General features: G+C 44.1%; 3 protein-coding genes and 1 non-coding gene across 4 annotated transcripts; 1 reads left to right on the top strand and 3 right to left on the bottom strand.

Moving 5' to 3' along the window:
- The first annotated feature begins 7,581 nt into the window (after positions 1 to 7,581).
- On the top strand, positions 7,582 to 10,879 carry LOC130386283 (early growth response protein 1-A-like). Its single transcript, XM_056595103.1, has 2 exons — positions 7,582 to 8,140; positions 8,526 to 10,879. Exons 1-2 carry the CDS (start codon positions 7,918 to 7,920, stop codon positions 9,923 to 9,925), a joined length of 1,623 nt encoding a protein of 540 aa, XP_056451078.1. The 5' UTR covers positions 7,582 to 7,917; the 3' UTR covers positions 9,926 to 10,879.
- A 634-nt stretch (positions 10,880 to 11,513) lies between these two features.
- Positions 11,514 to 11,586, bottom strand: trnav-cac (transfer RNA valine (anticodon CAC)). Its single transcript has one exon. It is a non-coding gene; the product is annotated as a tRNA-Val (tRNA).
- Positions 11,587 to 14,644: 3,058 nt separating this feature from the next.
- On the bottom strand, positions 14,645 to 17,944 carry LOC130386109 (uncharacterized). Its single transcript, XM_056594887.1, has 7 exons — positions 17,662 to 17,944; positions 17,077 to 17,193; positions 16,784 to 16,814; positions 16,203 to 16,303; positions 15,945 to 16,003; positions 15,036 to 15,374; positions 14,645 to 14,659 (listed from the first exon to the last, which is right to left on the bottom strand). The coding sequence occupies exons 1-7, from the start codon at positions 17,666 to 17,668 to the stop codon at positions 14,645 to 14,647; spliced, it is 669 nt and encodes a 222-aa protein (XP_056450862.1). The 5' UTR covers positions 17,669 to 17,944.
- Positions 17,945 to 18,139: 195 nt separating this feature from the next.
- On the bottom strand, positions 18,140 to 23,727 carry si:ch1073-15f19.2 (T-cell surface protein tactile). The gene is made up of 7 exons (XM_056595083.1): positions 23,532 to 23,727; positions 22,995 to 23,336; positions 22,191 to 22,303; positions 21,890 to 22,046; positions 20,560 to 20,994; positions 19,438 to 19,534; positions 18,140 to 19,160 (listed from the first exon to the last, which is right to left on the bottom strand). Exons 1-7 carry the CDS (start codon positions 23,608 to 23,610, stop codon positions 19,040 to 19,042), a joined length of 1,344 nt encoding a protein of 447 aa, XP_056451058.1. The 5' UTR covers positions 23,611 to 23,727; the 3' UTR covers positions 18,140 to 19,039.
- Between the last annotated feature and the right edge of the window lie 1,663 nt (positions 23,728 to 25,390).

Here is a 25,390-nt window from a genome sequence, read left to right as displayed (position 1 = left end):
AGCGATGAAAATTTGTTCATTGTCTGTAGTTGCTTTTTTTTTTTATAAATATGTTTGTTCATCACTGACTCGGATGGGTTGATGTAGGCATTCAATGCACTGTGTTTAATGAGTTATCAAGAACTTCAAAATGGAAGAGGCCACTGTATTCGGATGGTGCACTGTAATATAATATTATACTGCTGCAGCAACCATAATCATTTAAAAAAATGATGGAAAAAAAATAAAAGAAAAAGATGTGTAAAGATGTTAGCTGAGAGACTGTAGGCAGGTCATCTCTGTCTTTTAGAAATGTTTTTTATTGTATGTGTTAAAAAAATGGAGGCAATTTCAAAAGTTTGTGTATAATAAAGATTATTGGAAATTATTTTACAATGAAAAGGGAAGAAAACGGTGTACTTGTTATCTTATTTATTATTTAGCTTACAATACAAGGGATTATGTCCTTTGTTAAATGCACGCAATAGGCTACGTTTACCATTTTAAGTGTGGATCATAGAGGGAAAAGGGGAGCAGGCATTTTAAATCCACTAGTCAACCGATGAATTCTCCCTCTGTAACAGTTTACAAACCTACATGAACTGACAGAAAGATCTTCACCGAAGACTAAACCCATGCTATTTATTGTCCTCTCATTTACGAAACTCACACAAGGTGGAATCTTGCGAAGCAAGTATGGAATCAATAGAGTTTCAGCAGTTACAGGTTTAGCTAAAACATGTGAAAGCTTGTTAAACCATTCGTTTTTTCTTTAAATCTTTATCTTCATGTATGAAGACGCAACTGGAACAGGAATCTGTTGTGATTTACAATGGCCAATAGGGGGCGGTAAAACCTATGATACAAAGAGAAAAACTACTTATTTTGACATATTTCATTTTTTTTTTGCATCCAGGTAATAAAAACAGAGCTAAATAGCTTGACTCGCGTTATTTATAGCCCTCGCTGCTATAGCAACTACAGTCTAAATACAGCATAGCATTCTGTTACAGTGATGTTCATGATAACAAACACACGCTCCTGCTGCTGGTGACGCGCGCTGTTGTCCCACGCACGAAAACAACGTTCCGTTAGAACCGTCGGTATCTATAGCGGTTTGAAAACTTTTATATTTTAAACATTTATATTATTTATTTATTCAAGATTTATTTGCTGAAATACTTACAAATTTGTCAAATGACCCGAGGGCTAAAGTCCATGTAATATCTTTGTGTAAATCGGTAGCCAGCAGGCCTATAGGCCTACTGTCCTGTCATGGGTTGGTAGTTTTGTTAAGCTAGCTGACATTTAGATAATCACTTTGGCCTTTAAAGAATCTCGTGCTCGATATAGTCTACAGTTAACAACCATTGATGCCTGAAATTATTGTCATGTATCATTGACATTATGATACATGTCTCCGTCATGGAGTGACAGAGTCACGACAGTGTGTGTGTGACCGTGTGTGCGACCGTGTGTGTACATTTGACTGACAGGGCGGCCAAAGACAGCGATCTGAATGTTCTGACCAAGTTAGATCTACATGAGACTATAAAGTATGACCCAGACTTTTTGGAGCAGCTGAAAGGATCGGTGAGCAGGCTGGCCAGGCTGGACGGCTAAGGAAACATGCGGGGATAAGCAGCTCAAATAAACAGGCTGGGAGCTAACACTTGACACTAAGGACACTTCGGCAATTGACAAGGCCTTTTTAGTGTCCTTATTAGCCCCAACGATGTGGTAAATTGTTTGTGTCTGTCTGTGTGCATGCCTGTGGGTGAGTGTCTGTATGCACGTGGGTGCGTGTTTGTGTGCGATCTTTTGTGTGTGTGTGTGTGTGTGTGTGTGTGTGTGTGTGTGTGTGTGTGTGTGTGTGTGTGTGTGTGTGTGTGTGTGTGTGTGTGTTTGTGTCTGTTTGTATGTGTGTCTGTGGCTGAGTGTGTGTGTCTGTGTGTGTCTGTCTGTGTCTGTGTGTGTCTGTGTATTTGTATTTGTGTCTGTGTGTGTCTGTGTATTTGTGTCGGTGCGTGTGTGTGTGTTTGGTGTCTTTTGTGTGTGTGTCTGTGTATTTGTATTTGTGTCTGTGTGTGTCTGTGTATTTGTGTCGGTGCGTGTGTGTGTGTTTGGTGTCTTTTGTGTGTGTGCGTGCGTATCTGTGTATGTGTGTGTGTGTGTGTGTGTGTGTGTGTGTGTGTGTGTGTGTGTGTGTGTGTGTGTGTGTGTGTGTGTGTGATCTTGTGTATGCGTGTGATTTCATGTGTGTGTGTCAAATCTCGTGAGGTGGGTGCGTGTCTGTTTGTGTTTGATCCCCTTCTGTTCAATGTGTTGTGCTTCGTGCCGCTGACTGTTTTCAGATGTTAAACTGCCCGGTCAGTTCGGAGAGGATCAGCGGCGGCGGCTGCTGCCTCTGGGCCTCAGATGGAGGAACAATGTTCCTGGTCTGGTGGAGCATCTGGTGGAGCTTCACATCATCACCATGATCAACCCTGAGAACCAAATCCGCGTGTTCTATCAGGACACACCCTGCCTGCTCCTCACCCTGTCTCCTCTTGGGCCATCACGACCACGGTCAGTGAGTTCACTGGAGATCCAACCGCAATGCATCGCTTCCTCCGGTGAAAACGTAACACATTCAAGCGGGAGGCTGTGACTTAAGGTAATTTAACCAAGATGTTATGGGACTTGAAGCTAGATAAGCCATCTTGGAGTAGATCGATTTTGAAGGAATCCAACGGAAACAATCCCTCCCCTCTCTTCAGGCCTCCTTCCAAAGCCACTCAACAATGCTAAAAGCTCGCTAGCTTTAGCAATAGCAATGTCTAGCCTTGTCAAGGACGCCGGTCATATACAATAAGTGCACAGGCAGAGCGTGCACAGGTAGCTGGATAAGTAGGGAGCCAGACAGGGAAATTAGGGAAATTATTGGACAGGCTTATTAGAGGCCTAGGACAGCCACCACAGATACCAGATTTCTATCTTATTTTTTATCTGAGTATTGATTGATATATTGATTGCTGTCTGGTGGTCAAGTTCATGGTGCAGTATGTTCTTCATCCACCTGGTGGCGGCTACAACCACAACATTGTAATCAAACCCTACGATCAATAACACAGCAACTACAAAACACATATTACTTAATATTATTAATACAAATAAAAAAAGCACAAAAGTCTTCATGATTTGGGTTTGAACCATATTGTGTCATTACGATCAGAAACTGGATCTTCCTCGTGTGTGTTCTGAACTCAGGCTAATTCTACCAATGTGGCGGTGGCGTGGATTTAAAAAAAAACGACATACGTACCTGCATAGTGTTAACGTATGTCCGTGTCTTATCTCTCTGTCCTGTGTGTGTGTGTGTGTGTGTGTGTGTGTGTGTGTGTGTGTGTGTGTGTGTGTGTGTGTGTGTGTGTGTGTGTGTGTGTGTGTGTGTGTGTGTGTGTGTGTGTGTGTGTGTTTGTGTGCATGGATGTAGAATGTGTATTACATTGCTGCGGAAACACCAGCTGTTCACCCACGTTTCCACGGTACAGCCTTTATGAGGCCATTGGCCACCCGGAAGCTGATGTAGAGCTACAGTGCAGGACCTCAATGTGTTGATGAGCAAAGTTATTCGCAGAGTAAATACACGGTAAACGTCTCACAGGTAATGTCTTCATCTAAATAACCCATTGGCCAGCACTGGGTTAATACCACAAAGGTCTAAACTAAAACAAATCAAGCACTTATACTATAGGTACTGGCCTGCTAGCGTCGTTACTGTGATTCATGGCCACATCAGATAAAGTATTCTTTTTAATAGAATTATAATTGCATGATTTGCATTAGAAGTAAGTTGACATTCCGTAGGCAGCAGCTGGAGAAAGGGGTGTTTTCCACGGTGAAGCAATTAGTTCTGGCCAATATAAGATCCTGTTACATCGATTCAGACCTGCATTCGCTGTGTTGATGGCTGCCCTGACCACGATCACGGGAGGGTACATCACATCACGATTATTCAAACGATTATTTTTGAAAACACGATGTATTTATTCAGCATGTCTCTCCCAAAAACCCTTTGTAACTGAAAACTTAGGAATCTCGCCTTATAAAAGATACACTTACAAAATGCACAAAATGGTCAAAAAGAAAATGTTAAACCCTAAAATAATGTACAGATATGCATCCAGCTGTGTGGATACAGATATGTATCCAAAAAAATCGTAGAATCGATCATAATAGTTTTGTGATCGTTTGACGCTAAAATCGAAATCGAGATCTAAATTCGATTAATCACCCAGCACTAGGTCAATCTGTGCTCGTCCGACGTAAGGAGAGCGAGGTGGTCCTCACCACCGGAGATGTGTTCAGCTAAGGAGCTCTCTAAGCAGCGGCATACTTGGGGTGATACGGGCATCGCCGACAACTAGGTCGACCTCAGGTTCCTCTCCAAGGAGGTCTTCGATGAACTGTACCCCCATTACCACAGGGCCGTGGAGAAAGTGTCTTTTCGACCCAGGTTTTCCAACTTGGTCGGTTTAAATTTTACAAACTCAAATTAATGTTTGTAAAATTTAAATAGCATTTAGTCATGAAAAGTAGTATGTTATAATAAACTTCTTCCCACCCCTTTTCGAACATGTTACAATTATCAAGTATTTATCATTTATGAATCGAATTATGCTTTCTATTTTGTTTAACATCAATAATTTCTGTATGATATATATTTTTTGTTTTCTTTTACATGTTCGAAATAATCAAATAAATAATAAAAAATAATAATTTGTCTGTGTAGTTTTTGACACTGTGTATTTGACAATATGTCCAATATAATTGAACACCTTGTATTGCGCTTGTATTTTTCTTCGTCGTATTGCTGTTAATACTAGCAATGAAAATACATTCAATGTGTGCGCTTCTCAGGAGGAGAGTAGTGTTACATCACCAACGTCAAGAGCAGACTTCAACCCACACACCCAGGCACGCACACACACACACACACACACACACACACACACACACACACACACACACACACACACACACACACACACACACACACACACATACACACACACACACACACACGCAGTTACATACACGGAGAGGCACACATTCAGGCACACACACACACACACACACACACACACACACACACACACACACACACACACACACACACACATTCAGGCACACACATAACACATGTTGCTTCCTCAGAAGAAACTATACAAGCTGTCAAAGAGTTTGACTTTTAATCACAGTCATCTGTATGGGCTTATAATAGACCTTTCGACTGGCTGATGCTTCTTTCATTTCATGACTCACTCGCCTCCTCATGTTTGGACCTATTGAGCCGGTATATTTATGTGGGTGGTGTGTTTCTCTCAGTATGTTTATCTTTTCATAAAAATACTTGAATAAATATTCCAGACCTTGGTTGGTGAGTCAGCCTGTCTAAACTAAACACATTAGCTTATGAAGAACGGTACAACTGTGCTGTATATGGGCTAAAAAATATTTATAGGCCCGATATATGTTTTAATAATTCTTCCATCATTTCAGCATTTTATCATCTATTATAATGGACTGACTTGGCAACATAACTTCTCAAGGTTTTATGGCACATCTTCTTGGTTGTAAAAGGTTTCAGAATTATTGAAAACAGTGATTTACATTAAATGCTTTAAAATTAAGACACAAAAAAAATTACTTACCCTATTCTGCTTTGTATTCAATGATTTTTTCCCCTTTCCGGCCTACTAGGCCTACAGGCATTATCAAATGACGTTATTCAGTTGTTTTATGACATATGGTGTATGGGTGGGGATATACCAGTTAAGCTTTGAATCCTAATCCCCTGTAGGACTATGACGGTACATAGGAGTAGATCTCCTATGTACCGTCTATGTTTGACTCTGTTTGAACAGTGTTATCTGTTCACGAATACATTCAAAGGTGTGTTTGACCACAAACCTTTGGCCATCAACAAGCTAATAGGCAGGTACCATTGCTATCCTGGTTATTCAGTCTTAATGCGTTTTTGGCTGTTGTTGCAAATTTAGGACAGACCATTCGGGCGCATCTGGCCAATGACGACTACCGTAGTTTACAACAAGAAGCCTAGTCTGGTCAAGGTGTTAACTGCTAAAGCGAGCCATCTTTGTACGATCTGCTTCTCTTTACTTGGGTATTTAGTGACGTGTCGAACTACGCCATCTACTGGTATGAGGCAGCATAGCATATTATCCATGTAGCCGGCTATAACATGGGAGCCCCTGGTCTTCACCCTGACCAACAAGAGAGCCAGGTGTAAACACACACACACACACACACACACACACACACACACACACACACACACACACACACACACACACACACACACACACACACACACACACACACACACACACACACACACACACACACACACACACACACACACACACACACACACAAGCGGTGAAGAAGATAACGCGTTAATTGAGGAGCATGTCGCGTCCTCATATTTCCACTCCAGACTTATATGTCAAACATATGCGTCTCCCCTGACAGCTTTTGCCCTCAAGAGGAGATTTATCTCATGCGGCTGTGTTGTGTGAGGTGGCGGCTGGGACAGGCGAGCTCATTGAAGGCGGGGAGCGATCAGCGCAGGTATGCGGTTGATCCTGTACGGTTGGTCAGGGGGAGAGGGAGGCACCCTGTGGAGCGGCCCGAGGCGGCTCACCTGCTGCTCAGACCGCAACAGGGCCGCTGCAGGGAGAAACGTGAACGTGCGGGGTTGGCAGACGGCGCAGGAGAAGAACGGCGCTGATGTTGGTAATTTGTTAACTTTATAGACTGGTTAGACATGCGTTAACAGTGCTCTAGAATCGGTTGACTTTTGCTTTTTAATTTGTACCGTTTGATATGCTAGAATTTTCTGCGTTGGATAAAATATTGATTAAATTACCAGAAAGCTGAAATGGTTATTCTAACATTTTATTACATTTTTATCGATGCATAAGTCTTGAAGGTTTTAGAATAATTGATTCCATAAATTAAATAATAAAATATTTCAAGTCGATTTAGAGTTGTTTTATTTTATAAGACTGCAAATGGCAAGCTGAAATATAATATAATATATAATATACTTTTTTTCTACTTGCCTATAATGAAACATATACCGGTACATTGCTTACATTTTAAAACAGTCTGTTGTCACTTTTATTCATGCAATAATCGCTGTGGGACTTGCAGGGTAGGGTTCCATTTATGCTAAACGCCCAGATCAGCATTCTTAGAGGAAATACCATGTATGGGCATGGAAGTAGGACGCTACCGGAACCACTCCATATGAAGAGCTGCTGCTTCGCTGTAGCAGTCGTTTCCGGCTATGGCGGCGCGCTAAACTCACACAACGCATACCGTTTATGTCATGTTAGTAAAAGCCTGGCTGGTGCACCGAGTTTTCTGTGTGGAATGATCGATAAATTACCCACAATAAAAAAGCATGAATATAAAGTGCAACTCCTATCCGTGTCTTTCTTCCGAGGACAATGCCCAAATATGGGCTTCCTCACGCCATATTCGGAACTTAGCGTCACGACAAGAGGCTTTATAAGGCGGGGAAGGCTCATTGAAACAGAGCATAGATTCCCAAGTTCAAGCGCTGTCAACAGTCCACTGAAACACGCATCCTCCGCGCTGACTTTGAAGTCATATCTGGATAACAAACTCAATTCACGCATTTGTCACGCATCACTTAACATAGGCTTATGCAACCTTCTGGATTCAAGACGACATCATTTCAATCATTTAAGTCTGCACCACCATCATCAACAGCGGCAAGAGTCCGACCAAAGTGTCTCTCCACCGGCTACACAGACATCGGTGGAAGCTGAGACAGCGGAACAGATTTCAGATCCGCAGCGACTGGACACTCGTTTGAGCAGCAAGTCCCAGGACATCCGTGACATGGCTGCGGTCAAGACAGAGCGGTTTCTTTCCAGTCTGCAAATATCCGACCCTCTTGGCGGCTTTGCGCCTCCTCACTCGCCGCTGGACAGCTATCAGAAGCTGGAGGAGCTTCACCTGTTGCTCCAGAGCGCTGCAGCAGGGAACTCTTTCCTGACCGCCTCTACTGACGGACTGGGCTTTCTGACCGGGGAGAGCGGAGACGTGGATCGTCCTTGTGGAGGTAAGGGGATCCTCCGAATAATAAATAATAATATTTTTTTATTTTTTACAAAAATGGTCTGAAAGAATAGCTGTAATTTTCTGTTTATTGCCATGCAACCAAAACGATATAGGCGTGTGTGTATTATTGCATAATTGGATCTTTAAAAACAATTGCATTCACTTACTTTAAACTGCGATGTCGCAACAAATCAAATTTCAAACAACATATTTCATTATGCCAATAAATCATTGACTCTTCAAGCTCCAAAGCGAAACTAATAAACGTTTCCTGCATCATTTAAAAAAGGTTGCCCTGTAAAATAGTCAGATTTTAGAATAATGCTGCAGAAATAAGCCAAACCAACAACCACTATAACGTCTCTTTCCCCCTCCGTCTCATCCAGACAGCCTCCTCGAGCTTTCGGCCTGCTGTGAGGAATCCAAGATAATCTCAGAACTCCTGGGTATCCCCTCATTCCCTGCCCGTCTGCCGCCGCTGGCCTACAGCGGCCGCTTCACCCTGGAGCCCTCCCCGGCTCCCAGCTCCACCTGCGGCCCCACCAGCACCACCCACAGCGGAGGCAACATCTGGCCCGAGTCCCTCCTCAGCCTGGTCACCGGGCTGGTCAGCCTAGCCACTCCCTCCTCCTCTTCATCCGGAGCCTGCGAGCTGTCCTCCTCCTCCTCCTCCTCCTCTTCGTCCGTGTCTTCCTCCTCCCCGCACACGTTGCACCCGGAGTCCGTGGGCATGGACCACTCCATGGCGTTCCCCTCCCAGGCATTCTCTCACCCGTCGGTCCAATCTCCGTGTGCTCCCCTCGCCTACCACAACCCGAGCCCCGCCCCCAGGCACGCCGCCCCGGCGCCCCCCTCCATGATGCAGATGATCCCAGACTATCGCCTCTCCCACCACCACCCCCACCCCCACCAGCAGCTGCAGCAGCAGCAGCAGCCAGGGTGCGGTCTCGGCCTGCTCCCCCAGGACCAGAAGCCCGTCCTGGGCCAGGTGCACGACCTCTCCGTCTTCAACGTCCAGCCGCAGCACCAGCAACCTCCCCTCACCCCCCTGTTCACCATCAAGGCCTTCTCCAGCGGCCAGCCCCAGTCCCAGTCCATGGACATCCCCCTGGGCCACGGCCTCACCGGGGCCCCCGGGGGCCCGCGGGGCAAACCCCTCCCGCTCCGAAAGCACCCGCTGGGCCGGCAGTACAAGAAGACCCCCAGCGAGCGGCCCTACGCCTGCCCCGCCGAGGGCTGCGAGCGCCGCTTCTCGCGCTCGGACGAGCTGACCCGCCACGTGCGCGTGCACACGGGCCAGAAGCCCTTCCAGTGCCGCATCTGCATGCGGAGCTTCAGCCGCAGCGACCACCTGACCACGCACATCCGCACGCACACCGGCGAGAAGCCCTTCGCCTGCGCCCACTGCGGACGCAAGTTCGCCCGCAGCGACGAGTGCAAGCGCCACGGCAAGATCCACCTGAGGCAGCGCGACCGCAAGATGGCGCCCGAGGCGGCGGCGGTGGCGGCCTTCAGCTCCGCCTCCCCTTCCTCCTCCTCGCCTCGCCCGCCCTGCAGCGACCCGGGCGCCACGTCCGAGTACTGCTCCTCCCCGTCCAGCCCCTCCCTCTCCTCCTCCCCCTCCTCCTCCTGCGGCTCCCTCTCCTCCCCCACAGGGGCCTTGTTCTACCCCCCCTCCTCCGTCTACGGACAGGGGCCCTCCTCCTCCTCCTCCTCCCCGGGCCTGAGCCCCCACTGGGAGCACGTGAGCAGACGCTCCTCGCCGCACGGCTCTGACGTCTGCTGAGTGCGGGAGAGAGACAGAGAGACAGATGGACAGACTCCACCAACCAGGAGCAAGACGTGGCGGTTCCGTCCGGATGTGATGCGGTCACACCAGACCGGTGCTGTCGGACAAACTCAAAAGACTTTGATCCAAAGTATTTTTTACTTTTTTTTACAAATACCAGCCGCGATGACCAAGAGAGGTTTAACATGCTCTGTAAGACCAATCACGTTACGATAGTTACAATGCCAAGTGTGCGCTTGATCAAATGTTTTCTATGTCCTGTGCCTTTAGCAATAATGCTTGACGATGGTTTGTATTGAGAACGTGCACAAAGATTGTATTTCTGTAACAAAAATAGGATTATATATTTTTTATTGTACATGTAAATAGTGTATACCTGTATAGTGTACTTGTTTAACAGTAATGGGAATGTTGTGTTGGTACCTACTGAGTAGGTATTTCAATTATGGTGAAGTTTATATGCAGTTCATATTTGAATTGATTGCATACTGCCTTATAGTGCCTTATTTTTTGTATCTGTATGGCTATTTGAAAGCACTTTTCTGCCAAAGAAGAAAAACCACTACATAATATGCCCCATTCAATAGGGTGTTGAAAGTAAATAAACAAAAAAATGAACACAATTGAGTTTTCTGTTTCTCTGTCGGATAATTAACTAGACAATTTCCAAACTTAAATAAAAAAAAGTATAAGATCATTAATATTTTATAAGTGTTGGCTATAATGACTAAAAATAATCTAAGACTAGCAACCGTCGGTTCTTGAAACCTAAAAATAATGAAAGATTAAATATTTAGTGCTACTATGGATATAGTTGTACTTGCGACAGCTATGAATACCTAGGCTTAGGCTATTTGCGGTGCGATTACTGATAATTTTAAACTCCGTACGGCATAGATTCCAATGTAATGTCAACCTATTAAACTTAACGGCACATTAACCACCAAAGGCAGGTAGTGGCAGGCCGCCTTCCCTCCCACTTTTAATAGACTCTTGTCTAGGATTTACACTTATGCGTTTGTATTGAATGAGCCAATAAAATCGTCACTGGCTTCCCCGGTCCAACAAGTCAACACCCCGGTTGCCCATGCAAGGATATCCTGCTTCCGCAATCGACATCCTGTTGCCCAAATATGGAGTTTCCTGGTCGGTGCTGGCAAAAGGCCTGTAACACAAATAAGTCAAGAACTCTTCTACCCTAGTCTATTTATTTCCTTCTCGCCCGCGCGTGTTCGTGTTTACGTGTGCGTGTGTGCGTGTGTGTGTGTGTGCGTGTGTGTGTGTGTGTGTGTGTGTGCTCCCCCAAGACAAATACATAAAGAAGGACGATTCAGTGGTCTTTGGACTTTCGAAGATAGTAGTATACATATATTTAAATGCTATCCTTATCTTTCTTTCAAAAGATCTGATACGGAAGCACTACTATGGGCTCACACACGCACACAAACACACACTCACATCCAAACACAAAGGTTTCATTATTATTATCATTGTTATGTTATATTGATGAATTATTGATAATCGTGAATTATATGTAGGTGTTTTAGTTGATAGTGGTCAAAATTAGGAAAGTATTTCCAAAAAGTGTTTCCGCCCGGTTTCGAACCGGGGACCTTTCGCGTGTGAGGCGAACGTGATAACCACTACACTACGGAAACTGAGTAAACACTGGCCTAACCAGATTCTTATCAATTTCCACAATGACACTACTGATGTCATATATGTTTGGCCACGCGTTGGAAATAGTGCCGCTGATCCGCGTTTGGTTTTGGAGTCCCGTAAAGGAGGACTTATTAAATGACAATAAAACAGGCCTAAGTCTAACATATCTTTTTTGTGGTTAATAAATGTTGCATGAAAGTGTATTGCATTAAATAGAAGTCGTGACATTTTTTCAAGCAGGGCAAATCAAAGCAAATATTTTAGTGTAAGTAATAAGTCTGATCTCATGAATGAATTGGTTGTGAATAATTCATTTCTATGCAAAATCTATCTCTGATGATCACAGATGTGTTCCATTAGTGGTACAAGCGGCCCTGAAAGCTGAAGAAACGTTTCTAAAACGAAGGGATATTTTACAGAAGGCTGAAGTCAATCAATACAGAAGGCTGAGCTCGGGAGAGCGCAGTGCCATTTACAAACACCAGAGGGAGCTATGCTTTAGTTTGGGCTGACAAACTCAATTTGTGCAGGGGCCATATCCCACACACACACACACACACACACACACACACACACACACACACACACACACACACACACACACACACACACACACACACACACACACACACACACACACACAATGTCAGAAAAATACACAATTGCATAAAGTTATTACGTTTGTAATTACACAACAGACTCTCATAATGAACAACGGAAAATGACTTTCTTCTCAGGAAGGATCACCGTATATCAGGAATGTTGTCTGTAGTCAGGACAGCTCTGAGGCCAACCTGAGCAAATCGACCTGTCTGAGTCTGCTGGTTCATCAGGTAACTACCAAGTCCATAGCATACTATATTGGGCAACTTCCTCTTGGGGGATGTTGATTTGGAAAGGTGGATGCAAATTGTGTGTCCCTTTTTCCAGGGCCTGCGTCGTGACACTCATGGTGTTTATAATCAACATCATTGTGGTAAACATTGATGAAAAACTAATTTGATCCTCTGTGGTATGGTCTTCTCGGGCTAGGTATGACTTGGAGAGTGGTAAATGTTCAACACGTGGTTTATTCTAACGGAGACACAAGGTAAACAAGCTTGCCTTCTAAAGATGGTTCATGAAGCATCTCTCGAAACACAAGTAAGAATTCAGTTTATATTGGAAGTGGGCGGAATGGTAAATCAGCCACGCCCACAGTTTCTAATTTAAAAACCTTTGGTCTGTCTTGGCTTTGTCAGAAATGGCAAAGTGGCCATGTTTGTAGTCTTTAACTTCTCTGCAAAATCATAAAAACGTATATGCCCATTATGTGCAGAAGAAACCATTCATCACTGTTGTTAGCTTGAAACATGTCATCAGAAGTAGCATAGACTCAAATAATTTACATCAACATGTCCAACTGTGACAAGGTCGTGGTGCATACTCTACACTTTGCATCGCGGGATCAAAGACCTGGGTCTCAATGTGGTCATGTGACGTGTCAACACGTCGGATAGTATTGTACTGTAAGTCTCACAGCAACTGCTTCACAATGTAGGCCGTTTTCAACAGGCACTTTGTAAATAGCTCTGCCAGATGTGTTATTATTAGATCTGTTGCTACCTTGATTCTTTGCATAGCTTGCATCGTTTCCTTTTTTATTTTATCTGATTTGAGAGTGTGAGAACATTTTAGAGAATGTGTGTCTTTGTTTGTGTGATTGTGTGTGTGTGTGTGTGTGTGTGAGAGAGAGAGAGAGAGAGAGAGAGAGAGAGAGAGAGAGAGAGAGAGAGAGAGAGAGAGAGAGAGAGAGAGAGAGAGAGAGAAATAGAGAGAGAGAGAGAGAGAGAGAGAGAGAGAGAGAGAGAGAGAGAGAGAGAGAGAGAGAGAGAGAGAGAAAGAGAGAGAGAGAGAGGGAGAGAGAGGGAGAGAGAGAGAGAGAGAGAGAGAGAGGGAGAGAAAGGGAGAGAGAGAGAGCGCTTTGTGCTTCATAATCTCTACCACTTCCTGTGTGGTGCACTAAAGATGAGCCATTTACAGTTGTATTGCTGTGTGGAACACATGCAATGGAAAACATTTCAAGAGAAAGTTTCCTCTGATAAAAAAATTCTGGATCAAAAAGAATTATGCATCCTATGACTACACCGTAACTTAAAATAATAACAACTCACATTGAAGGCTTTGCTTTTTATTATATTGTCCACAAGTTGTGACAAGCTAGACGTCCATCATGTAACGCACGAATACCGGTATACATTATGCATTTCTTTCATATTTCAGCTATATCTTTTTATATAGATTGCCGTGACTAACAATATTTACAATGTGTAGTATTTGCTACCCTGCCCTCAAAGGCCTCCCTGGACCAGTCGTGCTGCATTTCCGCCGCCCCGCACCGTTGAGATACAGGAGCCTGAGCACACGCGTTCCGGTGTTGAGTTTCCACTGAGCAGCGCGGGTCTAGCACCTCGGCTGGCTCATGCTAAGGCTCACTGCGCGACTTCACGCCAGGGCTGAACCTTGGCATCTTGGCCCAGACCGGCCAAATGTTTTGTCTGCTTGCAAAAGCGTGCCATGGCGGTAGGTTTCATATGGGTCTGCTCGTGCCCCGCCCTGAATGGGGGCCTTGGGTGACCACCACCCAACAAACCAGACGTGGGTCGAAGAGTATGTTTGTGCTGGGACAATGTGCGACACGGTACAGCTGCAGAAAGCTAGTCTAACAATGTTTTATTTATGTCCAATTCAAAACGTACACATTCTTGCATGTGGCTTGAGGGCGTGCCTGTGTGTGACACTGAATAATCGTAAAGCTGTATGGCTTGTTACTTTGTTGTGGGTCGCAGTATTCGACGTTGGGCGCGGTGTAGCAGGCAGCAAAAGTAGTGACACATTAACCTGCGCTTGAACTACAGGTGCGCGGTTTAAAACACATCAAACACTGCCCCACGATCACACCCTGTCCTGCGGTACATCGTCTCGATATGCGGGACGGGGGACAAACAGTGAGGTCCCACATCAAGGAGGACACCTGCTCACCTCGTGAACTACTCCCTATAAACCAAGCGTAGGTTACAGCACACTGCCCTAGAGCAGGTTTTACCAGGGGGGAGCGAGCTAAAACATTTCCGATTATTTGTTCCGTTGTCGTCTGACCTTAAGGCGGGATTCGGCCCGCCGGGAAAACGCCAAGACTTCCGGACGGTCGTTCAAGCCCTGCTCTGTGCGGTGTGCAAGCACAACCAGACAGCCGGAAGTCGCCCTTGTCATTGTGGACGCGCCGTGATCCCGGCGGGGGATCAAAGGATCCCTCCGAGTGTTGGCAGACCGAGCCTCGGTCATCCGTTTCCCCCCGCTAACACCGCGCCTCCAGCCAGACCTCTGCCCCCTCTTCCTCCTCTCCCTCCTCTCCCTCCTCTCCCCCCTCTCCCTCCTCTTCCTCCCCACTCTCCCTCTCCCCCGCCGGCCCCCAGGCGCCGTTCCGGAGCGGCCAGTCCCCGTCGGCGCCCCAGGTCGGCGGCCGGCTCGTCCCGGGCCACCCGTCGTCCCGTCCTCGCTCCTCCGTCTCCATGGCGATCTGATGGCTGTTGAGGTAGATGCTGCTGTGGGAGGGGCCGGGGCTGCCGCCCCCCCCCGAGGAGAGCCGGCCTTCCTCTGCCTCCCCGGGGGGCCGGAGCAGGGTGGCCTGGAGGTCCGGGCGGGGGTCCCCGGTGGGCCCCGGGTGCACGCCGTTCTTCTTCTTGTGGCCCCGTTTGGTCTCCTTGAGGTCCAGGGAGGCGTAGTTCATGTGGGACTCTGAGGGCTGGTGTCACACGCACAGCGATGGTCATACGCATGTACAGCGGGACTGGGACACACACACACACACTCACACTCACACACACACATGCACACACAGGCCCACATGCACACACATGCACACACACACACACAGACACATGAACACGCATTTGAAATTTGAACAGGAGCACATACGCTCACACAAACACACACACACACACACACACACACACACACACACACACACACACACACACACACACACACACACACACACACACACACACACACACATGACCAGGAGCTCATACGCTCACACAAAAAGACAAACACACACACGCACACACACACACACACGCACACACACAAACACACACACTCACACACATGCACATGGGGTACACACATGCCCAGGCACACACACGCACATACTGATTATAAACTCTATAGTCAGGTAGCGTCTATAATAGTTTACAGTATATGGGTTTAACAATTATCCACATTGTTCTTTATTTCTGATTATTATGATCATCATGCTCTGTCTAGTGTTCTCAATCCTTTTCCTAGCACACATTACGGTCATACCAGGTACCTTGTTGCCTTGTGCATGCTGCAGGGTCATCGATTCTCGAGGCGCAGTGCACCCTTTCACTGTTTAAAGAGTGCAAATAAATGATTCAAACAAAGCGCGTCAGTCTCAACTGCAAACTGCTTATTTCGGCCACAATGAATACCACATTCGATAAACATCGTTATGCGATGTGACACACAGAAGGAAGGAGGAAAGGAAAGACTTAAACGAAACACAAACACTCGAAAGCTCTACAGATCTTGTCCCACTTGGCCTCACCTCTTCTTACTTTGAGAATGTTTCCATAAATAGGATTCTCTTGATGCTCGGGGATATCATCGTGAAAGCGATAGACTCCATTCTCCATACTAGAGCTGGAACTGGTCAGGACAGACAGGGAAGAGGAAATTGTAATAATGTGTGGTGGACATTATGTTACGGCAACCCCCTGTTCATAGTTTACACACATTGGAGCAAAACAGTCTGGGCCATGAGCATATCTAGGGCCCTACTGGTATAGATAGAGCTAGGGCCCTCCTGGTAAAGATGGACCATAACTACAGCCCTACTGGTAAAGAAAGAGCTAGGGGCCCTCCTGGTAAAGATGGACCATAACTACAGCCCTACTGGTAAAGATAGAGCTAGGGCCCTCCTGGTAAAGATGGACCATAACTACAGCCCTACTGGTAAAGATAGAGCTAGGGCCCTCCTGGTAAAGGTAGAGGCCATAGCTAGGGCTCACCTGGTATAGATGTATAGATAGGGGACACAATAAATGCTGCAGGATTCCTATAAATACACCGACACACACAGACACACACGCACAACTTAGTGGTGGCTATGCCCCAAAAATGCTGTACCTCTGTCCTTGATACCTCCTCTCGATACTGTCTGAAAAACAAAGAAGATCCACAGTGTCATGGTTGTCTATGCTGTATAATAGTAATTCCATACATTTGTAAGAAAAAACATTAGGTTTGACCATAATGTTACGTAATGGCAATTCAAGAGCAATTTTTACGTAATGAATTTCCATATTAAAGTTACCAAAGCAATGCTGTAAAGATATTATAGTATTTTAAAGACAATTACATGTGTTCCTTTGTTTCCTCTCTGTATTGAGACACACAGAGTTATGTAGTGGGGTATATACCTGTCTTTGAGTTTTTCCTTTGTCTGAGGTAGCATTGAACAATGTTGACGCACACTGAGATCAGCAGGGCTATGGCCATCACCACCAGAGCCCCCATCAACATAGGCTGACATTTTTCTGTAAACACACAAACATAAACCTCAATGCAAACTCCTACACACTCTTCTAATAGCCAGGCGATGTTAGTACACTCGTGAGTACTTTACGGACATCAAGACTGTGAGCTGTAGCGTGTACTCCCAGGTATTTACTATAGAGAACCTAAATCAACCACACATAACTAAACTGTTTGATTCAAGCAATTAGGCAATGAAAAAAAATGCTTACACTAATATCCTCAACTTAACAAATGAACATGAACATGAAGTTGTTTAACTTAGTATATCTGCATTTTTTCATTGCCTAATTGCTTAAATCAAACAAATGTTTAGATTTACATTTATTTATAGACTTATAGACATTGTAATGTTACAGATTCCAATGCTTTTGAACCTATAGACAGGAAAATGTTGCAGAATACGAATGTTTTTGAACCTATAGACATCACAATGTTGCAGAATACAAATCTATTTTAATGTATTTTACCTGGCATGTTTCAGTAGATCTTTCACGACCATGTGCTGAATCAGTCGGTCCAGGGCGGTCCCAGGTCTGGCTTGCTCTGCCTGCTTAGATCTCTGGTGGATCCTGGTTGAATGCTGGTTTTCAGTTGAGAACAGGAAGCTATGTAACCTCCAACGTCTACAGAATCGACATCAGCCTATTCTTTCAAATGTAACAGACTTAAATAAAGCACCACAGCTCTTTTATACATTAAAGAGTCGCTGTTCCATTCTTTGAATTCCACTCTCTTGAGTTGATCATATTTTATTCAAGATATCTCTATTAATAATTGCATCCCCCCCCCCCCCCCAACAGCCACACCCACACAGACACAAGCACGCAGACACAAGCACGCAGACACACACACACACACACACACACTTTGACACATGCTAGATTGCATATCATTTTATTAAAGATTGACACTTTACATCAAGTGCTATATTGTTTCAGAAAATATTCAGAAATAAGCACACAACTGATATCTGATATCTGATAATAACGATATCTGATAATAATATCAAATTATCATATTAATAATGAGCATTTTTTATTTATATATATACATATGCATAATATATGGATATTTTTATACGTTAAGATGATACAAATGTGTATAATTATATGTATATTCATATATATAATTGGATAAGATAAAATATAATCCAGATCAAATTTCGGTATCTAAAAGCATAGTAAGAAAATAGCATTTCCTGTACATTCATTTATTACATCGAACACCTAACCGGTCAGCCTACACAAGTGGTTTGTGCTTCATGTGGTGCAAGTCTATCGATGTGGACCATTTACAATAATTTCTCATCTAGATATCCTTATTGCCGGCATGCAGTCACTCTGCAAAATCGAAATGGAAAAAAGACAAAGCAGGAAGTTGAGGTTCTTAAAAAAAGAGAAAGAGGCCTGCACACCTGTGCACGGATGTTGTTTGATCATATTAAGCAGATGGAAAGAAGATATGACATGGAGCACAGCACATCTATATATGGTAACAAGATGAAGCACAACATTGAAACACACGTTGTTAAAGCACACAATGCCGTGGGAACTAAACAGAGCACCAATCAGCTTTAACCTTTCACTCATCGTCATGTGCATGCTCTATGTACACACACAAACATTGGCACATACGCACACGCACACGCACACACACACGCACACACACACACACACACACACACACACATGCAGACACACACTCACAAACACACACACACGCACACACAATGTTGCTCTTGCGAAACAAACTATGTGTGGAATGAGTCTGGGTATAATATGTTCATATTTCTATGCAACAGACCAACTATCCCTTTACATGCGGGAGCACGGAAAAATGAAGTCATCACTGTCCCCCAAGCTCTCCCTCCCACGTGCAGCTGCTGTTCATTGGAATCTGCTGTGGCTTGAGTGAGGTGTACTTCAATGGAGGAGGCGGGGGTTTGAACGGAGGTGGAAGGTCCAGCCTGGGTACGGAGGTGAAATACATTCATGTTGACAGTCATGAAAAAACCGAAAGAGCTAGTCTGCCGGTTGTTTGCCGTTCCTACTCGCATTATCACGCTTGTTCGATATGTAGATACTGCAAAATGGGAATCATCACACAAAAACTAAAAAACTAAAAAACTAAAATTACGTGAGGAGGTAACAATAACACTGTCTGGTCGGTGAGGCATTGAATCAAGCGTAAGACACACAGCATTTATTCTAGGCACGCAAGGTCGTTCGAAAGAAGCATCTCACCTCTTTTGGACGATGTGTCTCCTGTAGAGAACTGTGAACACGACAAACAAGACCAGACACAGAACGATGGCCAGCCACCCATAACTAGACGTAGAGCCTTTGGAACAAAGCGGAAAACATAGTCAACATCTCACAGGACCGTTCATAAGTGTCATGGGAACTGCCCCTAACCCATGGCTGATTGTCGCCTTATTGCTCTGGAATAGATGACTAGATGACTAGATGACTGGATGACTGGATGTCTCCTGTGATTCATTCAGCAGCCCCCAGGTTTCCTTCAATTGTTTCAGCTGTCTTCAGTATAGGCTATTGTATTATTGAATTATTGTATATTTTTTTTGCATTATTTTATTATTATTATATGTGTCTGCTTGTCTGTCTGGGAACTTATCCCTTGTTTAATTTATTTAATTACCCTTTTTTCCTCAACGTTGTAGTCCCTTTCCATCTAAAGGACCACAATGGAAAAAAGCCTTTGGGCTTTTGGGTTTTTTAATCCTTTTGAACACTTCTGTTAATTGTTGTTCAATAAAGTTTTCAATCAATCAATCAATCAATCAATCAATCAATCAATCAATCAATCAATCAATCAATCAATCAATCAATCAATCAATCAATCAATCAATCAATCAATCAATCAATCAATCAATCAATCAATCAATCAATCAATCAATCAATCAATCAATCAATCAATCAATCAATCAATCAATCAATCAATCAATCAATCAATCAATTGTTATGTCGGCCTTTCGTTTTCCTTTCTCCAGTAGCTTAGGTACATGCACACTGCCCCAGCAAACACCAACACCCGACTCTAGCACTTGGGCTGTTTCGATTTCGACCAATTCGACCAAATTCTTGTAGGCCAACAAGAAACTGAATCTGAAAAAAGCCAACAACCACAAACGTGCACAGAGCACCGGCCCTGATGTTGGCGTTTGATGGTGCCAGTTGGAGACGGCTTTGTTTTGTTTCAGGTTAGTTTTGTCGGTTAGATTAAGAATACACCTCAGGATGGAAGGGCCTTCAAACTAAGTACCGAACCCAACTCCCCTGCTCCGTCCGCTGGGTCAACACCAGAGCACGGCCCACAGAGGGGGCTGCGATATGGGGGGGCAGTACCTGATGTCTTCACGATAACCACCGTCTCTTCGGTTGTCAGGCGGGAAGAGGAGAGGTTCGCGGTTGTCCTCGTCAGGCCGTCCGGGATGTCGGTCTCAATCTCTACTGTGGTCAACGTGGCTGTGTGTTGCTGATCCACATCCCCTGGGACGCGCTCCTCCGTGACATTGCCCGCCCTTTCAGTGGACCCCCGGTGGGTTTCTGAACCCAACGTCGTCGCTGAGGAGCTGCTGATCGGCCGCACGGTAAAGGATTCGTTGCGGGACTCTGCGGTGGTGTAAGTGTTTTCCGTCGTGGCTTGAGTAGTAGGGACTGAGCTGGAGACGTTTTGGCGGGTTTCTAATGTGGAGGACGCCTCAACAGGCCCGGTGGTTGGCACGTACACCACGCCGGTACTTGAATGATTTGTATTCTGGGAAAGAATAGTAGTCCACTCTGTGAAAAGGAGACGTGTTTACATGGTTATTGGTGTAATTCAAAATAACCAATATGCCATGTTAAAATGGTATGGTAGATGTCAGTAGGCTGATTATGGACCCACGTTTGTGCAGCACAAGGGGGTTTAAGGACCCATAACGTCCTTGCGGACCCTCCTTGCCTCCACCACAAGGGCCTGACGTGCACCTCCCACTAATCGTAACCTTCCGTCGAGGCGACACGGCAGCTAGGGCTGTGATTGGTCCGCTCACTAAAACCCGACGCAAAACCAAAAACAGGTTCACGTCTGCGTTGCGCGAACGTGGGACCATAATAGGCCCTTTTAGTATCAGAGTCAGATTGTTTATTATGTGTCAAATATGAGAAATATCCCGTGAAAGAAAATATTAATGATACATAACTTGTATAAAATAAGGTTTGTATGGAGCTTTACTAAATGAATCACCAACTGTATTACGTTAAATAAATGAAAACTGCTTTTTGCGCCAGCTTTCTTGAATTCGTCCAGCCGATCGCGGTCACAACCACAGGCCCTTTGATGATGGTGTGAAGATTTAGGGTATCTAATGTGTGCGTAGCTCACATTGCGGTTTTGGATGGTATAAAATGGGTTGGAGGTTACTCAGATACAGTTGAAACAGTAGAAGATGTGAATGCTTCATCTTTACTCAGTCTTAACAACAGTACATTTAAGGCAGAGATTCACTTTATTTGTATTGGTTTGTATGTAGAGTTGTAGGCCAACAGCATTTGTAATATATCATACATCTCGGAGATGAGATACCAATGAAATATATCAGATTTAATCAGGTGAATTTAATCGCACAAAAAAAAAAGTTCCCATGGATTTAGCTCCATGACCATCCAACGAAATCCCAATCAGTAACCTCACCTGTGCTTGGGCTTTCGGTCGGTGTGAGTACTGTAACGTTAAAACTCCTTTGCATTGTCTTGTGTCCAGTGGAGACCGTCAGTGTATAAACTCCTGCTTGAGACTCGTCCATCACCACAACCTCCAGGGAGCTATTCTCTGACACCAAGGTTCCATCCTGGGCCAAAGTCAGGGCATGAATCTTCATTAAACTTTTGGTTAAATACTACCATGGACATTTACAATTGCTTACCATTTCCTTCTCATTAAATGAACAACAGTGGATGAAATGGAACCTATTGAGATGTGTTTGTGGACTTACTTTAAACCACTTGTAGAGTGCCGTAGGATACAGACGTACTTCACATTGAACAGTGACATCGTCCCCAACAGACACTTCCAGAGTGCTGTCCTTATCACATGTCACTTCCGCGTCTAAATGGAATTAAGGGCAAACGGAGTCAATCATTTACACCTTGTTTACACTTTCTTCCACTGCTCAAAACCTTGGCGCGCATCGCAGTCATTATATCAAACACAGAACAAGACCTTAAATCATCATAGTGCCACCACTCATTGAAGCGAGTCAGACTCTGACCAAGAGTTGACCTGAAAGCCAACAACTGTGTCCTGAGGGCGCTTACATGTTTTTGCAGTTTAGCTTATTTCAAGCATTATTCCAATAAAACACGTGTATTTCACCAATTAGACCGCTCCAGAAATGAAATGTCTTTGTCGGTACAGCTCAATTTCAATGTGACATGCTATAACATTTTTTGGGGAGAAACCTGTGATATAGTATATATCTATATCTATATCTATATCTATATATATATATATATATAGATATTATTATGGATATTATCGGCATTTGCGTCAACCCCTGCTTTATCAACAGCGTCACTCCAAAACGATGATATGGTGAAATGACCTGAACCGTGAATTTGGGTGGGGGAGTCAGGGGGACTTCTACCCCCGTCCCCATTAGATCCTACGCCCATGCTACTCAAAATACATGCTTTAAAAGAAAAAACAATACATTTAGACTATTTACATTCCAAGTGTATAAAATATGCATGGGTATAATATAATATAATATAATCCATATGAACAATATATTTCATACCTTTAACTTCGAGCCGTGTTTCTCTGCTCATGGAGCCGTTTGGATATGTTGTGAGATCACAGACATATGTCCCGCTGTCATTTACCTGCGTGTTGAAAAGCTGCAGATACGAGCCCTGGAGTGCATCAATATCGGCAATCTCAATTTGCAACGAAACATTCCTGAAATAGTGGGGTCCGTTCTTCACATTGTGAACAACCAGCTTTAAGCTTGGCTTCTTGAGCCATTCGATTTGGCTGATTTTTATATCAAATGTATCGTTGAAGATGCACGGTAGGCTGATGTTCTGGCCCACTGCTACCTCTTCTTCTTCAAAGTGGATCACTTTTAAAGCCTCGAGCCCTGTCAGACACACCGAAAAGGCCGTACGGGACATTAGTGCCAGAACACATTTTCACACTTTTTCCCCATCTTACTCTTACAGTGCTTATACTGATGGGTGTATGTCTGGTGTCTTGGTAATAACAAGATCATATCTGCATCCATAGGTGTCAGAGTATAACTCATACATATAATGCACAAATGAACTGGTATTACCTTGCAGAGCTGTGCCAAATAGCAGAAGGGAGAATATAGCTCTTAACATATCCTCAGGCAAATTCTCAAAAAACATCATTTATTTGGTGGACTCCACTCCACTCACCTAAAACAGCAACAACACAGACACACACACCTTGCTCTAGACTGTGTAACAGGATTGAAGCATAGAAAAGAATGAGTGAAAAACAGAGGATGTGAGCGAGACAAAGCCAACACACAAACACACGCTTGATCACAGGAAGCAACAGCGAGACGCACCGCCAGCGACGCAGCCTCCCGTGTGGTCTAGTGGTCTAGCTGCAGACACAGTGGAACAAGTCACAGAACACAAATGTGAAGAGAGCTGACCAACTTGTGTCATTGATTCTAACACAGATTCCATGTGAGTGTTGGCAGTTGAGGTTTTAGCAGTGCACCTACGTCATGGGTCAGGTTATAGAACCATAAACCATAAACCATTAAACATTAGATGATTAGATTAATCCTTGATCAGACACATCTTCTTCTACATCAGGTTGCTCAATTTCTTAGTTCGTTTTCGGCTGATTGCGATTGTTGTTTCTTGATTGATTGTCTTTCCCACACACAGACACACATGCACATGCAACACAAACAAACAAACAAACAAACACACCCACACACACACGCACATGCACACATACACATACACACACATGCACCCTAACTGATCTTCCGACTTGTGGATTCAACTTGAATTTAAGAATTGTACACACAGTGCACATACATGATATAATTTATGTGTTCATCAATCACCAACACACACACACACACACACACACACACACACACACACACACACACACACACACACACACACACACACACACACACACACACACACACACACACACACACACACACACATTTTACCCCTTTGTACAGCTCCATCTACTGGTTAAAGGGGACCTATCAGGGTATAGATATTAGGGAAAACTATCTCAATGCTTTTTGTCTGAATACACAAATGTATCTCTTAATGCATCATCCCCTTATTTAAAATGGATGATACAAATGATTGTTTTGTAAGGATAACTGCCTATTGACATTTGGGTACTTGGTACTGTGTCATACGAAGTAGAATTTTTAAGTTACAGAAATTGCAGTTTTCCCATTCACTGATGCAGCATCTAGAAGATACATGAATATTCTAAAACCGGATGTTTCATATGGGTTTTCCATTAAGGAGCTGTCTCTTAAATCACTCCCTGATTAATTCGGGATGCTTATCTCTGTGTTGATTGGACAGCTTTTCAAGTCAACAGCTGGTGCCAATAAGGCGTTCAAGAAAGATATTGATATTTGAAACAACACGTATTTCACTTTCATCAGTGAATAAACCTGCGTGTCCTTTATTGGATTAGTGCTTGTCTAATATTGTGGAATTGTGAGTATTTCCCTAGGTGGAAAAACTTGATCATATTAGGACTGGTATTATACCAATGGTCATCTTCTATCGCTACTCATCGCTCGAAAACCCAATGAAAACAGATCGCACAAGTTTTTAATTATATTTTTAAGGCAAACATTGTTTATTGTCAGATGACGTTTAATACGTTGGGAAATACATCTTTGCATTTGACAGACCTGCCTAATGCTTCTTAGCCACAAGAGGACTATTTTGACTATTTCAGTGTAACATTGGTATTACGGCAAGATAGTGATTGATAGTGATAGTGAAAACAATGTGTGTAGGGGAAGAAGTCTGCATTTACAATGATTGTTCGAAATATAAATTTGTGTCTGTGTTGCTGTCCACCATCAGCTCACTGGAGTACTTCAGTAGGAGTCAAGTCTCCTAGAGAACGAACGAGATGAATGAGACAAACGAGAGAGAA

Source organism: Gadus chalcogrammus, chromosome 7 (assembly GCF_026213295.1).
Source record: "Gadus chalcogrammus isolate NIFS_2021 chromosome 7, NIFS_Gcha_1.0, whole genome shotgun sequence".
NCBI lineage: Eukaryota > Metazoa > Chordata > Actinopteri > Gadiformes > Gadidae > Gadus > Gadus chalcogrammus.
The sequence above is the reverse complement of the archived record's forward strand: the minus strand, read 5'-3'. Positions and strand labels throughout refer to the sequence as shown.